This window comes from Mobula birostris, chromosome 11 (genome assembly GCF_030028105.1).
Source record: "Mobula birostris isolate sMobBir1 chromosome 11, sMobBir1.hap1, whole genome shotgun sequence".
NCBI lineage: Eukaryota > Metazoa > Chordata > Chondrichthyes > Myliobatiformes > Myliobatidae > Mobula > Mobula birostris.
Window position 1 is genome coordinate 72321024 of NC_092380.1, and position 17201 is coordinate 72338224.

The following is a 17201-nucleotide window of genomic DNA, read 5'->3' on the forward strand; positions in this document are numbered from 1 at the left end:
TATGTGGATTAAAAACAGAAACAGGTTTATTACCACTGACATATATTGTATAATTCGTTTTGTGGCAGAAGTACAGTGCAAGACATAAAAATCTCAAGTTACAATAAATACAGAAATAAATAATACAAAGGAAGAATAATGAGGTACTGTTCATGGATTCATGGACCTTTCAGAAGTCTAATGGCGGATCGGAAGAAGCTGTGAATAGAACATTGAGTGAGGGTCTTCAGTCTCCTGTACCTCCTACCCGATGGTAATTATTAAAAGAAAGCTTGTCCCCGATAATGAAGGCCCTTAATGGTGGATGCTGCCTTTTTGAGGCACCACCTGCTGAGACGTCCCCTATAGTGAGGAACGTGGCTCTGATGGAGCTGACTGAGTTTAAAGCTCCCTGCAGCATCTTTTGATCCTGAACACTGGGGCTTCCATATGAGGGAGCGATGCTAACACTCGGCTTCCTCTCGAATGTACATCTGTAGAAATTTTCAAGAGTATTTTGGTGACATACCAGATCTCCTCAAACACCTAATGAAGTAGAGCTGCTGATGTGTCTTCTTTGTGATGACATCAGTGTGTTGGGATAGATCCTCAGCGATGTTGACACTTAAGAACTTAAAGCGGCTCACCCTTTTCCACCGCTCATCCTTCAATGAGAACTAGTATGTGTTCTCCCAACTTCCCCTTGTTATTGTTGAGTGCCGTCAAGTGGTTGTCGATTCTTGGTGACCCTATGGATTTTGCAGTTGTCCCTAGGGTTTTAGGGTTTTCTGAGGTATGGAAGCAGATTGCCAGGCCTTTCTTCCGTGCAGATACTCTTGCTTCCGAGGTTGGGACCTGGCTGGATTCAAACTCAGGATCATCTGCTTCAAAGTCCAGTGCTGATGCCACTACATCACTGGCCAGCCCAACTTCCACTTACTGAAGTCCAGAACCAAATTCTTGGTCTTGCTGATGCTGAGTGCAAGATTGTTTTTGTGACACCACATCTATCTCACTCCTGTACCTCTCCATGTCGCCATCTGAGATTCTGCCAACAACAGTGGTGTCATCACTGAATTTATAAATGGCATTTGAACTGTGCCTAGCTACACAGTCATGAGTGTAGAAATAGTAGAGCAGTGAGCTAAGCACACATCTTTGAGGCGTGCCTACGATTGTCAGTGAGGAGGGGATATTATTACCAATCTGTATGTATTGAGTTGGTTAGTTCACTCTATCTTATATGCTGCATTGGATCCGAAGTAGAAATTATTTTTTCTCCTTTAAGCTTTTGTACTAGAAATGACAGTAAACAATTTTGAATCGATGTGTAGCTTTTATGAGTATCTTCAGGTCTGCTGGTTCCTTCAGGTCTGTCGTAGTGAAAAGGGGGGAAGAGATCGTGTGTAGGGAGTTAGGGAAGAGGCTGAGGAGTAGAACCTCCAAGATAGAATTACTGATGTTGTGGGCTGTTGACGGAGAGAACTGTCAGTTTTGTGGGGCTAGTGCAACTTAGCAAGTGAGCTGAAGAGAATTGATTGTGATGAGGATTAGGCAGGTGTCAGGACTACTGATGGTGGATAATGGTGGGGTAGCCAGACATGTAGTGTTATAAAGAGGCTTCATATAGTTTTCTGGACATGGGAAAGCCAAAGTAGTTGAGTGATTGTGTCGGGTGCTATCTGTGAGATCACTGGGGAAGGACCGTGTTGGAAAAGAGTTACAAGTAAGGGGGAACGGAGATGGTCAGAGTGGATGGCATGGGAGGGTGTCAGTCAGAGAGATCACTGCTGTGGTAAAATGCAGTCACATTGAGGATTGTTAATGACAGGAGGAGAAAGATAATGATGATCTATAATGAAAGATAGTGGAATTATAAAGAAAGCACCTACTTGCAGCAAAGTGGATGACTGAGACATTCAAGCAGCAGCCCAAATAATGTGGAACTCTTTAGCAGATGAAAAAGAAGGCTTCAGTCTTTTTATTCCAAATTCATGGCAGTCACACAGGCAGTAAAATTTGGTGCAAGTGACTTTGGACTAGCATTATGTGCTGTTTAATGACAGTGTGTGTGCATAGATAGAGGTCTCCATTTAATAACACACATGGGTGCACCAATAGATCTGCTCCAATTTGAAAATGGCCCTTCAATCCCAAAGGTTTGAACACCACTCCACTAACTGGTGATTGCCTCCAGAGAAGCACGTGTATTCTCCTGCATACAGGAGTATATGTTGCCTGCACTACACCTTAAGGCTGTGGCAGAAACACAGAGAACCAAAACTCATTAAGTTTAGAGATATTGACTAGAGAATTTAAAAAAAAACCTTCTGATAAATGTTTACAATTATTTAATGGCAAAGTTAAATTATGATTTAGTTTCCTGTAAGAAAATCATTTACATTCTAGAAATAATTCTTCCACGGGATTACTTGAAAGTTTTGGTGGAGTATGCACAAACTATCTAATTTTCTTTCCTTTTAAAGTAAAGCTTTAGATAGTCAGTGAATGCGCTTCTTTGGCAGTATATTCACATTAAAAAAATAAATTTATTGTATTTACAACAAGTTAATAAAGGGACAGTGTTTATAACAGAGGAAATGAGAAGGAAACTGAAAAGTTTGGAAGATGGAAACATACAAGGTACACATAGGTTTTTGTAGTAAAAGTTAGAGAAAGGCAACAAAATTCCGTTGTTCAAGTCTGATCACAGCCTCCCTGCACACCCCTCCATCACTTCCTACAGACCTGCAACCTTGGTAAATTTGGTATATTCCCCAATATTTAAAGCATTGCTATTTATAGCTGTGTCTCCAGTCATGAAAGGGTCTATGCTCAGGCCTAAAGTGCTCCTTCTTTCTTTTATGTCATTCCATAAAACTTACCTCTTTTTTTCTCTATTATCTCCATATAGGGCCTGGTGCTTAATTTTGTCTGGTATGCTGCTGTGAAATGCCCTTGAGGATTTTTACTAAGTTAAGATGCTATGTAAATGTGAATTGTTGTTTGGAGCATGTGTGATAGTGCGTGTGTGCACTGATGCAAAAACATTTCTGACCATTGCCTTCTCTGTACTGTAATGCAAATGGCTCTAGATTCTCTAGAGACCCACTTCAGTATAAACACAATGCTAGACGTGCAACATATGACCAGGAGCAGCATGAGAAGCTGTTGGTTAAATAAAGTAGCAAACCTCAATTACACGAAGTGTAAAGAACAAAAGCCGAGTGTCCAATTACACATTAAGTGTCTGCACAGTATGTTGAGGCAAAAAATACAGCAATACTAATGGCTTTGGACATAGCAAGTTGCGGAAAGAGGCGGAAACAGGGGAAGCTTTCTCCAGGATTTAAATCAATAGTAGCCCAGGCCTAACTAGTGCGTCAGTAGTCTACAGGGAACTACCCTATCCCCATGGATTGCGCAGTCAGCAAGACACTATTGTAATAGGCTTGAGACAAAGAAACTGAAGCTATTTATGTTGCTCTTAAAGCATATCATGTGCTGATCACAAAAAATGGCCAGATGTCCGCAGAAGATTTTAAATACATATTATATGATCCATGAATGTTTCTGAGTTTTTAAATCCCTATTTTGACTCATATGCTGAATCTTACTTTTAACTTAAGATATTGTAAGTGATGTGGTCAGCGAAAAGGCTTTTGTATGTCCATTGGAGAATTCCTCAACCACCTACTGATTTGTTATTTTTATTTCCTTATCACCTTTACGTACACAAGTCCATTCAGAATATGTGCACCCAACATGACATCCGGATGCCTGTGGGTTGGAATACTGGGTTACAGTAAAAATACCACAGACACTGCATGATGAGAGTGGCTGAAGTAAATGCTTACTTATACAAGCTAGGTCATAAGTGATTGGGAGATTATGCAGTCTCAAAAATTAAAATAGTATGATCAGGTAGCAATTCAAACATGAATTAAGTAACATAACAGAACTCAACATGTTCCAGTACTGCTGGGAGTAACAATCCTGTCTGTGCTTTGTATTGCACAGTTACCATAGCCATAAATATGCCTTGTAAAACGAGAAGATGTGTTGTAATGCATACAGTATTACTTTGTCTCAAAATGTGCTTCCCAGCCCCCATTACAACATGCATCTAACTGCAAATTTCTCCCCTGATTTTGGAAAGTGTTCTTCTCTGAAATGTAGTGTTATATAAGGAATCATTTGCCTAATGGCTATTCATAATGAGTGAGCTCAGATTATCAGTCTATTCCACTATAGAGCGCTTCACAGAACTAAACATATGCTGGAGGTCAGAAAGGGGATCACTGCTGATTTAAGAGCACTCGGGTCAGTAAAACTGTCCTTCTGGAAGTGGGTTTGAAATGACCTCACCTGGCTTGATAATGATACGCTCAATGTGCCTTCTATTTATTTATTGCACTGAATAAGCTTCTTTAAAGAACAAAGCTAATGTAGTTAAAGTTGGCAGGGTCACATTTCCAAGTACACTGTCCTCTTGGTCATCACTCCTTCCCCCTCCACAGTATGTTATCAATGTGCAGAGGCAGAATTCAAAGGACCGTCCAAATCCCACTTCCCAAGGCCAAGGAATGATATCAAGGGCAGAGGAAATCAAGGACCCAAATGATTTGAATGATGGAGGATCACAAAACATTCACATTTAGGAGCAAGAGTAACTATTCAATTTATCTGAGTTGGCATGTTAGTTCCATTTCTCCCCACTTCAAGGCACGACCAATTTCAATGAAAGCTAAACATTATGTTGCTACTGTATTGTAGCTTATAATAGCAGTGTGAGTAGACCTACTTAAAGATGTGTTAGTCCACAGAGATTTCTCTTCCTTTGTTGCTGGGAGAATCTCTGCATCTGAGAGATTAAATAATACTAACAGAGGGCAAGACAAATCTCAAGAAATGCTCACTAAAGCTGTGCAGTTCTGCATTGGATTCAATCCAGTGTAAAGAAAAGCTTCTTTTAATTAAATCCTGATTGTCCTTTGCCAGAGAGCATAGCGTTCATATTCAAGAGCAGACATTGGTTAGAAAAAAAATGCAATGGTTTCACTCTCATCCTAACATTGTAAGATGTAAAGAGTACTCAAATAAAACAGCAATATATTATTGTGGAGAATTATTTTTATTGTGTTTTTTTCCAAGGGGGCATAGTTTTAAGGTGCTTGGAAATAGGTACCAAGGGGATGTCAGGGGTAAGTTTTTCACGCAGAGAGTGGTGGGTGCACGGAGTGCACTGCCGGTGGTGGTGGTGGAAACGGATACAATAGAATCTTTTAAGAGCCTCTTAGATAATACATGTGTTGGCGTGTGGCCAAGTGGTTAAGGTGTTCGTCTGGTGATTCAAAGATTGCTAGTTTGAGCCTTGGCTGAGACAGCGTGTGTGTCCTTGAGCAAGGCACTTTACCACACATTGCCCTGCGACGACACTGGTGCCAAGCTGTATGGGTCCGAATGCCCTTCCTTTGGACAACATCGGTGGTGTGGAGAGGGGAGACTTGCAGCATGGGCAACTGCTGGTCTTCCATACAACCTTCCAAGGCGCAAATCCGTGGTCTCATGAGATGAACGGATGCCTATAAGATAATACATGGAGCTTAGAAAAATAGAGGGCTATGCACTAGGGAAATTCTAGGCAGTTTCTAGAGTAGGTTACATGGTCAGTGCAACATTGTGGGCCGAAGGGCCTGTAATGTGCTGTAGATTCCTATGTTCTACGTTCTATAAAATAAAACTGTGTTTGCAACCCCCAGAAAGTAAAACATACGAATCAGAAATAGAGGCCACACCAATCCAGCCCTTTGAGCCTTCTCCATAATTCATCAGGATGATGACTGATCTTCTATCTCAGCATCACTTTCCTGCACCATGCCCATGTGTCTTAAATCTCTTAATACCTAAAAACCTATTCATTTGTCATCTGAATGCACCCAGTGGCCGAGCTTCCACATTTCCCTGATGAAGATAATTCCAAAGGCTGGCCATTCTCTAACTGAAGAAATTTCCCATCACGTCATTCATAAGTGGTTTGTCCCTTGTTCTGAGACTGTGACCTGTGGTTCTGGCGTTCTCAGCAGGAAATATTATCTTGTCAACCAGTCCGTTGAACCCTGTAAGACTTTTGCAAGTTAGTAAGAATGAAAAATTCAAGTGACTTTCTACAAATGTTTACTGTTCAAGCATTAACATATACTCAGTATCTTTTATTTATTTTTTGTCCTGGGGAAGCAATAGTTGGAATAGATTCTTGATGGTGGGTGTGGCTCATTAGTTTGTATTTACCTCCTTACCTTTACTTGAGAGTTCTTAGAAGGTGGAATCTACTACCACCTCCTGGCATGATAATTGAATAGAATGATACAATTAAGGAAATGAGAAAGAGAGGATCATTCTGATGGAATAGTGAGATGGGAGCATAAATATCTAGAATGCATACTTAATTCTCCAAATAACCTATTATTGTGATGTCATTTCTGTCTTAAAATATTACAGCAGAAACACCCATCCTAACATTGTAAAATGTAAAGATTACTCAAATGAAACAGCAATATATTATTGTGGAAATTATTTTTATTGTGTTCTTTTCCTAGCTAACAACTGCAGAAAATCAATAATAGACAAGATGACCTCAGGGTATTCCTGAAGCACATACAGACTCTGGGTAGAGATCTGGCTTTGCAAGATGGTGATTCGTTAGCAACAGTGTTTTTTTTTATTCACACATATGATTTATGCACACTCTACAAATTAAATATGTAGATAATATGCAGATCCTTTACCCACACTGTGCATGATACAAATCACTTGCATATACAGTGATGTGTACATGCTGTATATGGTTTTGAAACAGAGTGGGAATGAAAAGATGTTAAGAGATGAGGATACAGACTCTTGGAATAGGCAAAGAGGAGTGTTTTTAGAAGTACATATAGAAAGAGAGCTGAAGCAGAGAGGTCTAGCAAGAAAATTCTGGAGAACAGCCGTATACTGGGTTCGTCAAGCAGTAGGGGAGTGGAGAAGCATCAGTTAGTGAGGAGATATATTCTGTTTATCAGCATTGCATTCTCTCACAGCGACAACAAAAACTTATTAATGGAATTAAAACAATGATTCATGATAAATGAGACGAGGAGCAGGAGACAATCTCAGAACGCAAATAATGTTGGCAGCCCGTGGGAGGATAAGCTTTATGTTTCTGAGCTGTGGAACAACTATTTGCATGGTAGCTCAACAGCCCACCAAGTAAATAAATGTTTGTGGTACTAAGTATGATTTAGCATCTTTTATATTGTGTAGAGTATGTTGTTGAATGTGATCACTTTGTGTGTGTGTGTGTGTGTGTGTGTGTGTGTGTGTATGTGTTAAGTCATTGCTTGTTTTTTTCAATGACCTATGGTATGCAACATTGCTGGTAGAAAAGAATTCTAGCCATTCTGATCAAAATATATATCGTGTTTTAGTGTCCAATGATATAAGAATGAATGCTGTCCTCTACATGCATTTCATATCTGCACACATCTTCCTTAGTGTCACAGGTGGGTACAAAGTGATGAGACTCATGAAGTGTGTTCTCTTTTCTTTAGCAGCTGTATGCAGCACAACTGGCCAGTATGCAAGCTTCACCTGGTGCTAAGATCCCGTCCACTCAACAGCCAACAAATCCAGCAGGCGCACTCTCACCAACCACAATAAAAAACGAAAAGCACGGGACCAGCCCTGTGGCTCAAGTCAAGGTAGATATTGTACATCTGTTATTATGTGCTCTACCCAGAGTTTCCCTTGCCCAATAGAATCCTTGTCTACATAAGTTGCTGCTAATTCATTGTTAGAAGCTTTGATGTGTAAGCTATCAAATATTAATGGGATTATTAAATATTACTTATGGGAGCTAATCTTCCAGGGCGAAGCACCTGGGGACTCCAAAGTGCCCAAGTGTGATTTTTCAGCTATTAAGCCAGAACTTTGTTTAACTTGATCCATTTTATTATGTTACTCAGGTGCTTCCTGTGAGAACGTGATCTAATTAACCTCAGCCTGAGATCAATATAAATAAATGTGAACACAGTATAAATTGGGAGCTGATGGTGAAACACTGATTTCTGTGCACCAGCAGGTTATCAAGGAAAGGTTGTATCTGAATTGTGATATATACAGGATAGATACCACAGCTTATAACAGAGATGCTTGCAACGATGTGTACATTAAGCTTGCTTTTTTATTTTCTACGGTATGTGACCAATGTTCATTCTTGTTCTTTTGCCTGTTACACTGCTGGTGTTTGGTACAGCAATGAAGGTCCACCATCTCTGGCGGCATTCGCAGCTTCCTTCATCATCTCAGTAGTTTCTTCTTTTTCCAATACTGTTAGACATAAAAGTCCCAGGTGGACACTCAGGAATGGTGTCACACACAGATATAGAAGGATTCTTCATTGCCATTTCCAGAACAGTTTTGTTTGACCAATCAGGGTTATTAGCCCTGAGCTGAAGCCCTGAACCTGGAGGATCGGTGGACCACTTTTAGTCTGGCCTCTACCCTTTGACCTGTTTGGCATGGGTGACCCTACCAAGAGCCAAAGCATTAAGCTCTGACTCGAGCCAACATAGCTCTCCGTGTCATTGAAGCACACAAACCATGACAAGGTTCTGGTCCTCTTGGAGGAATATTCATTCACTTACAGAATAACTTACCTGAAATAAGTTTATACAGGACTGTGCAAATTCTTAGGCACATATTATTTATATATATATATAGCTGGGGTGCCTAAGATTTCTGCACAATACTGTATATTATGCCTTTCCAGTTACCAAATAACACTTAATACTACTAAGCTAATACAAAGCTAAATACCCTTATTTCTGTTTCCCAACCACCTTCCTATTTTAACCAATATGCAGTACTGTGCAGAAGTCTTAGGCACCCTAGCAATATATATGTACATAAGACTTTTGCAAAGTACTATAACGCACCAGCCTTCCCCATATTTGCCCCATTTGTCCAAGTTGTCAATATCAATGCAATGAATTTACCACACAGCGTTCTGAGATGGGGGAGGCACGCCAAGAGCATGGTAGAGATAGTGGTTCTGATATTAAGCACCCATCTGCATTCCCACTATTTTGCCATTCTATCTTAGTTGTTTTGTTTCAATAATTAACATTTCCTTGGTTTCAGAAATACAAAAAGCTGACATCCCACCCTGCAAAAACTCATTTCAGGGAGGTAGCACCGCTGCCCCCCGCAACCCCATTTCTCCGCCCCCCACCCTGTCGACCTCCAAGAGTGTATGTAATAATTCGTTTAGTGATTTTGTCTAATCTGTAAACCAAGTTGGGTATATGCAGAAAATGTGACATTAAAATATGTACTTATATTATATTATATTATATAATATTATGTTATCATGTTTATTCTATTACAACTTTAAGCAAGTCTACAGGGAGTTTGGCCTCATCACGTAGGACATCAATAGAGTAGCTCCTTAGCAGCTAGCTGCACCAGCAACTTCTATTAGTTGTTAGTTTAAATAACATTAGCTATGCTAATGAACGAACGACACCTGTTAATCTCACCTCAACATGTCATTTACATTTTAACCCACCATGGGCAATAGAAAAGTCACTGTTGCAAACAGTGCAGTGAACAACACTGTCATTATTTTTGAGGTCGACTGTAAAACCCACCCACAGAGAAAACTGATAGGTCTACTTAGCACTAAGAGAGACCAATCAGAATGCTCACTCTCCCTCTCCCTCTCCCTCTCCCTCTCAAAAAAATCAATTTCTGGGATATTGTATATAATTTCCGGGCATCAGGGAGCTGCTATCAATATGTGGGAGACTCTGGGAACTTCTGGGAGAGGTGGGATGTCTGAAAAAGGCAGAAAGACGTCTGCATTTCTCACTGCTTTCAGAACACCCCAAACATTTACAGCCAATTAAGTATTTTTTGATTACTGCCGCCCTTGTAATGGAAATACAACAGTCATACTGCGTTCTGCGAAACATCAGTAAACTATTGGTCATAGAACATGGAATTGTACAGCACAAGTTTAGGCCCTTCAGTCCACGATGTTGTGGTGAACCAACAAAACTGGTGATTAAAGATCTAACCTAACTAATCCCTTCTGCTGACACAAACCCATATCCATTCATTCTCTCCATATTCATGCATCTAAATAAGAACATCTTAAATACCTCTTTGTGTTTTCCTCTTTACCATTCATGGCAGCTCATTCTAGGCACTCACCACTTCTCTATGTAAAAAAATATGCGCCGTGTACATCTCCCGTGAACTTGCATTCCCTCACCTTCCATGATAGTAATTTCTAACCCTGTCATTAGTCATTAGTCATTTCTAACCCTGGAAAAAATATATCAGCTGTCTATCTATGCCCCTTATAATTTTATATGAGCCATCTGCCCTAACATCTCCTTATGAAGCTCAATGTCAAATTTGGTTTGTAGAAGATGTGTAGAAGCTGTTCTGAATTGCAGGGTACCCATATATTTCATAGCCAACAAAATAGCTTGAGTTATGGTCACTAAGGTGATAAATCAGCATACCTTCCTGTTTTAACTGTTTATTCTTTTCCAAAGATGCTGCCTGGCCTGCTGAATTCCTCCAGCATTTTGTGTATATACTTAACGTAGCATTGAGCTTAGTGTGATTCTCCGTTCTTCTCATTTAGAGTTGAGACAACTAGGCCAAGTCTAGGCTAATCGTTAAGAGCAAACAAGAATATGCAGCAAAACAAGCCATTCAACCCAGCAGACTATAGTTTGGATACACTATTTACAATGTGTTAGATTGACCCTTGTCATATTCATTTAGTATCTTGAGAAGAAGGCTAACATAATATCAAAAAGGTGATTTAATTTAACTTGGTGAACATGTCTGAAATCTTTCAGCATTGATCAATTTCTTTCTGTGGCTGATATTTTTGAAGTGAAAGACAAGGATTTCAAGATTTATAATGTATCCTAAGCTTATCCTCAACAATTTGATGTAGACTTTATTGACAGAAAGCAGGTATATACTGATGTTAGATACACTTCATGTTAATGCTGTTGGGCACTTAACTGCTGATCAACATCCTTGGTCACCTTTCCTCCAAAAGTGAGCTCTTTGTTTCTTAGCAGAGTGCTGTGTAAAAATCTGTGTGAGGGGACAGCAAAGGAAAATTGATTCCAAGCACCTCTTCATTTTCCATATGATAATATCAATTCCTCTTCAAAATAATTATTTTCTATGAAGCACTTTTGAATGTCCCGAGGAAAACAGACACTACAAGTTAACAATAGGTTTTGAAAATCCACCTATTGAAATTCCTGCTGCATATTGGAAAGGAAGTTAAATAGAATTACTTGCTGATTTTCAATATTGCTAGTTCAGAGTAACTGGAAGTTCATTCATTCAGTTGCAGTCACATGTTGAAAGTTTGGTGGGCTGAAGGGGGATTTAAAGCAGTTATCTCCAGGTAGCAGTGCGGCCCTGAAATTAACATGCTGAAAAGGGCCTATTTCCTAATAGACTCAGAATTGAAGCTGGAAAGAAATATCTTAAGGTTAAACACTGTTGTAGCTAGGCTATCATGAATGTACTATCAGACAGAAAGAAGGGGAAACTATTCTAAGTAGGAGGTAGTTGGATAAAATTGAAACTAAATAAAATTGCTGATCTTACAGATCAAGATTGGGGCTGTATAATTTTAAAAAATGTGTCAGTTTGGACACGTCAGTCTAGTTCTCCTGATGTGGAGAACATTTCCTGATTTCAGGTTTCAGGTGAAATGTTTTGAAACAGCGATTTGTGGTTATTGAAATCAATATTAATACAACATTCCTCAGTATTCGCCATAGAACAATCTAAATTATATTTAGAGAATCTCCAAAAATCTTTGATGTAATTATAAAAAGCATCTTCTTGATAAATTATTCTTTTAGCTTTCATTTGAAAACACCAAATAAATAGTAATTATTAGATACTTATTCAGAAAATACTGTAAAGTTAAAAATGAACCTAGAATCCTAGGTGTTGCCGTATAATGTAAAGGTCTAGCTCATATAGTGATTAAACACCATAGAACTTAACTGCTGTAATGCAATATGCCTTATTCCATGAGCTAGTTTTAAGATATCTCTTTTCAATACTGTCTGCTCTCCTGTAGCATCTTGTTTCCCTGTGTGAAGTGGGAGCATTCTTCATCTGTTTTATCTAAGCAGGTATTTTCAGTGGACTCCTTGATCTTAGGGACATCAAGTCAAGTGTTGAATTGATAGTTTGATCTTGGGTACATTGCAACTAAGTTTCATGTTGTCTGTACTTGTATCCATGCCCCTTCAGGTTGAAGCTCCATGTAGAACGTAGACAGCAAATCTAATATCAAATACTTTATCATAGGAAACATAACAAGATTAACAGAGGGAAAGTTTGGATGTGAAAAGCAAAGAACAATGAAAGAAAAAGCTTCAGAAGTACTTTGAAAGCAAGAAGAGAAGAAACACAGTTGAACATTTGCGGGGAGCAATGGAAAATGGAATTTAATCCAGACAATTATGATGTAATGCAGCTTGGAAGGTCAAATTCTGTTAGAAATTATAGAGTAAATGGCAAAGACCTTAGGATTGGTGATGTACAGAGAGATCTTGAGATGCAAGTCTGTAGCTTCCTGAAAGTGATGACATGGGTGGATAGGACAATTCAAAGGGTATTTGTTATGCTTGCCTTCATTGTCTGAAGCACTGAGGATAAATGTTGAGATGTCATGTTACAGTTGCACAAAGAATGTTGTGTACCTTTCACTTTTCTACACACTACAGGAAGGACATGGCAGCAATAAAGAGAGTGCAGAAGAGATTGGCTTTGCTTGGTTTGGAGGACTGTAGTTAGAAAGAGAGGTTGGATAGGCTGGGTTTATTTCTACTTGCATGTAAAGGCCAAGGGTTCACGTTATAGCGATTTACAGAATTATGATGGGCATAGATAAGGTTTCCCAGGGCAAGGGAGTTCATAACTAGAGGGCACAGGTTTAAAGGAGATCCCAGGGGCAGGTTTTTCCTACAGGTTGTTGAATATCGGGACTTTGAGACTTTTTTTTACCGTGCCTATGGTCTGCTCTTATCAAATTACTGTATTGCTCTGCATTGTTGTAACTATATGTTATAATTATGTGGTTTTTGTCAGTTTTAGTCTTGGTCTGTCTTGTGTTTCTGTGATATCACACCGGAGGAACATTGTATCATTTATTAATGCATGCATTTCTAAATGACAATAAACGAGGACTGAGTGTCCTCATAATCTAATCTAATATTTGGACTGAATTAGCTTTGTACAGATTACTTTGGACAGATACTTGGAGAGGAAAGGAGCAGAAGGACATGGGCCAAATATGGGCAAATGAGGTTAGCATAGATAGGCATTACTATCGGCATTGCTAAGGTAGGCTCATTTCTGTGCTGTATCTTTCTATGACTCTATAAATTATTCACAGGAAGGAAACTTTTAGGGGACAATTAATATTATAACTGAAAAATCAGTCTTTGTGTGATGGCAACTGTGAATGAAATAATTAGCTGATCAATGAGTAATAACTCCAATAATAACATCATAGGACATGTATCCCCTCAAACTTCTGGACACTTGTCACTTTAAGTCTCTGTTCCACTTCTACACCAATTTCTTTCCCATGCTTCCATTCTATTCTAGTGAAGCTCAAAGAAAACTTGAGGAACAGCTTTCCGTTCCCTCTCTGGGGACAAGACAGCTTTCTGGATTGAACCCTGCATCTGATCCTTTCATCAGCTATTTACATTTACACCGTTTCTACATTTATCTCTTGTTTCTTTACATGCTTATCGCTATCTTATTTTATCCTGCATCCCTTTAGCCATTTAATGTCTCCGTCACACCACACAATTCCTCTTTTGTTCTTGTCCCTTTTTTCCAATCTTTAAACTCACTTTATAACAAAATTCTCCTAGTTCGATAAAAGGTCATCAATCTGAAACATTAAGTCTCTTACTCTCGCATTGAACACCGCCTGATGGGCTAAATATTTTTAGCATTTCTGTGTGAATTTCATGTAGCTTAGTTCTGATTTAACTTCCAGTCTGGGGTAGATCACGATTAACAAAACAGCTCCCTCATTACAGCTCAGAGGGTTTTGTTGTCCACCCTTAACACAGAACATGCATCCAGAAGCATGAGTTGCACCATAACTGGTTAAACCAGGCTTATGCATAGAAGGATCATTTCAATTTTGAATTCAGAAAACAAAGTGGGATATTTAACTCTTTCTTGTTAGAAGACATTTCAAATGTAGTTGAGCTGATAGTTAGAAATGCAAAGTATATTAGTTCCAAATTAAATTTGTCAACATGAGTAAGCACCGACATTACAATAATAAAATTACTGTGTTTATGTAAATAAAGGCAAGTACAGAGAGAGACTAATGAGCCTTCCTTTAGTTAAATCTTTTAGGAATTGGCTAATTAGCTTCTTATTTGAATGTTACAGGAGAGAACCACTTCTGTCCCTGAGGTTAAAAAGTAGCATCCAACCAAATAATCAGATGTTGTATTCACTCTTTGTTATTTCGTATTTTCAATTAACTATGCAATGTACCACAGTTAATACTGCAGGTTTTTGAAACTATCAGAGGAGCAATTTTCTGTTCCTGCTGCAGATGCACAAACACACCAAATCTTAATGAGTGTTTTAAAAGAGGATGCACACAACATTTATTTTGTCCAGACTCATTTCCTGTTCTCTGTGGTAATTTGTAATTTACCCCATATTAGAAATCCATGGTAAATGTTGGTCTCTGCTATCTCACCCAAGTGATCATTCTTTATACGCGAGCCCAGCTAGTGATGGACAGCAGGTTGTTCTGTGTGGAACACCGTTGTTGAAAATGATTTCTGTAATGGTTCTGGTTGGCTACCAGTGTCCAGTGGTCTTCCACAGGGGTCGGTGTTGGGATTGCTTCTTTTCACATTATTTATTCGTACTTTGTACTTAGAGACACAGCACAGAACAGACCCTTCCCCTTAACCAAGCCACACTGCCCAGCAACCCACTGGTTTAACCCTAGCCTAATAATGGGACAATTTACAATGACCAAGCAGCCTACCAACTGGTATGTCTTTGGACTGTAGGAGGAAATTGGAGCACCTGGAGGAAATACATGCACACATGGAATGTTTATACAAATTTCTTTACAGAGGATGCCAGTATTAAACTCTGAACTCCGACACCCTGAGATGTAAAAGCATCATGCTTACCATAGTGTACTACACTACCATGGTGCCCTATAGGTCCTTGATTTGGGTGATGGAATTGAGGGCTTTGTGATCAAGTTTGTATTTGAAACAAAGATAGGTGGTGGGTCAGATAGTGTTGAGGAAGCAAAGAGTCTGCAGAAGGACAAACAGATTAGGAGAATGGGTAATGAAATGGCAGATAGGATACAATGTAGGGAAGCGTATGGTCATGTATTTTAAAAAAAAAGAATAAAGATATAGACTATTTTTTCAGTGGGAGAAAATTCAGAAATCAGAGTTGCAAAGGGACTTTGGAATCTTCATTTAGGATGCCTTAAAAGTTAACTTACAGGTTAAGTCAGTGTCAGGAAGCAAATGCAATGTTAGAATACATTTCAAGAGGACTAGAATATAAAAGCAAAGATGTAATCCTAAGGCTTTATAAGCCATTGGTCAGACTGCACTTGGAGTATTGTGAACAGTTTTGGGCTCCATACCTAAGGAAGAATGCGTTGGCATTGGAGAGGAACCAGAGGAGGTTCATGAGAATAGTCCCAGGAATGAAAGGGCTAATGTATGAAGACTGTTTGATGGCTCTGGGGCCATACTTGCAGGGGTTTAGAAGAATGAGGGGGGGGAATCTCACTGAAATCTATTGAATATTGAAAAGCTTTGACAAAATGGATGTGGAGAGAATGTTCCCTATAGAGGGGGGAAGTCTAGCACCAGAGAGTGCAGCCCAAGAATACAAGGACATCCCTTTAGAACAGAAATGAAAAGGAATTTCTTTAGTCAGAGAGTGGTGAATCTGTGTAATTCATTGCCACATTGCCCTCTGTAAGTCATAGCGTATATTTAAAATGGAAGTTGAAAGGTTCTTGAGCAGGAAGGGTATCCAAGGTCACAGGGGAAGACAGGAGGATGGGGTTAAGACTGATAATCAATCAATCATGGTGAAATGGCAGAGCATTCTCAATAGGCGAAATGGCCTTACTCTGCTCCTGAGTTTGCTGGTTTTATAGTCTTATGGTAATCCTGTACCCTTCAATCATTTGCCAAGGCATGCATCAACCATTCAATCTGTACCTTACATCCAGGAGATTGAGCAGCACTGGAATGCTCTAAAAGACTGCTTTAGACTGGGATTGATGAATAGGATTTCTGTCATTGTCCTACCATATTAAATTCAGTAGTTGGGCGCGGCACACCTCGCACTCAAAATGTTCCATCTGGCTCTCTCCTCCTTCCAGCAGCAGAACCCTAAAATGTGATTTAGATCAACCATAGACCTAATAGTCGTCATTATGAGTCCTGAAGCAAGGACTTCCTTCCCTATCTATGTTTGGTGGCAAAAGTCATGAGGTGGAGGGTAGGATTGAAGCATATTATTTAGGAGGGTGGTGAGCTGGGCATAGGGAAGGACAACCCTCATCTCCTGGTGGTGAGTGCAAATATCAGGCAGCCTTGCATGTTGATGTATTGCACGAAGTAGAAACAGAACAGAGGCTGCCATGTTGACATGTAGGTGGGGTTTGGAAGTATAGCAAGGGGGGAGGAAATGTCAAAGAATCAAAGGTTCTGGGAGTGAGCAGGACATTGGGGTTGTATGGGATTAAAACAAAACATTTTAGAAGTACCAAGCAGGTCAGACTGCACTTGTGGAAAGATATACAGAATTAACCTTGTTACATACTGTATACTCAGAGAATTTGCCCAGATGGAAGATGTATTGTTGCTTCTCTATGTGGGAGTTGGATGGAAAATTAAAGTGACTATGAGTAGTTTGTTTCAGTGTGTAGAGGGAGGTAGGTAATGCCAACACTGAAGGTAAGTAATTCCTGCGGGTCTCTCAGTTTGGCCAAGGATGGCTGCTCCCAAGACAATATGGTCTAAGTCCTGCAATGTTCCAAAGCAAGTCCTTTGTCAACTGTGTGTGTGATGCAGAAATTT

At 39.5% G+C, this 17201-nt stretch overlaps 1 protein-coding gene across 22 annotated transcripts in view; it reads left to right on the forward strand.

Annotated features, from left to right (window-relative positions):
• Positions 1-17201, forward strand: part of sox6 (SRY-box transcription factor 6) — a 618625-nt gene that overhangs the window by 535266 nt on the left and 66158 nt on the right. For all 22 annotated transcript variants that reach the window (XR_011887772.1, XM_072272504.1, XM_072272513.1 and 19 more), the window contains one exon: positions 7572-7721. Coding sequence is in view for 21 of the 22 variants with exons in the window: in XM_072272504.1 (XP_072128605.1) it covers positions 7572-7721 (150 nt within the window). In the remaining variant the exon portion in view is untranslated. The remainder of the gene's footprint in view (positions 1-7571; positions 7722-17201) is intronic.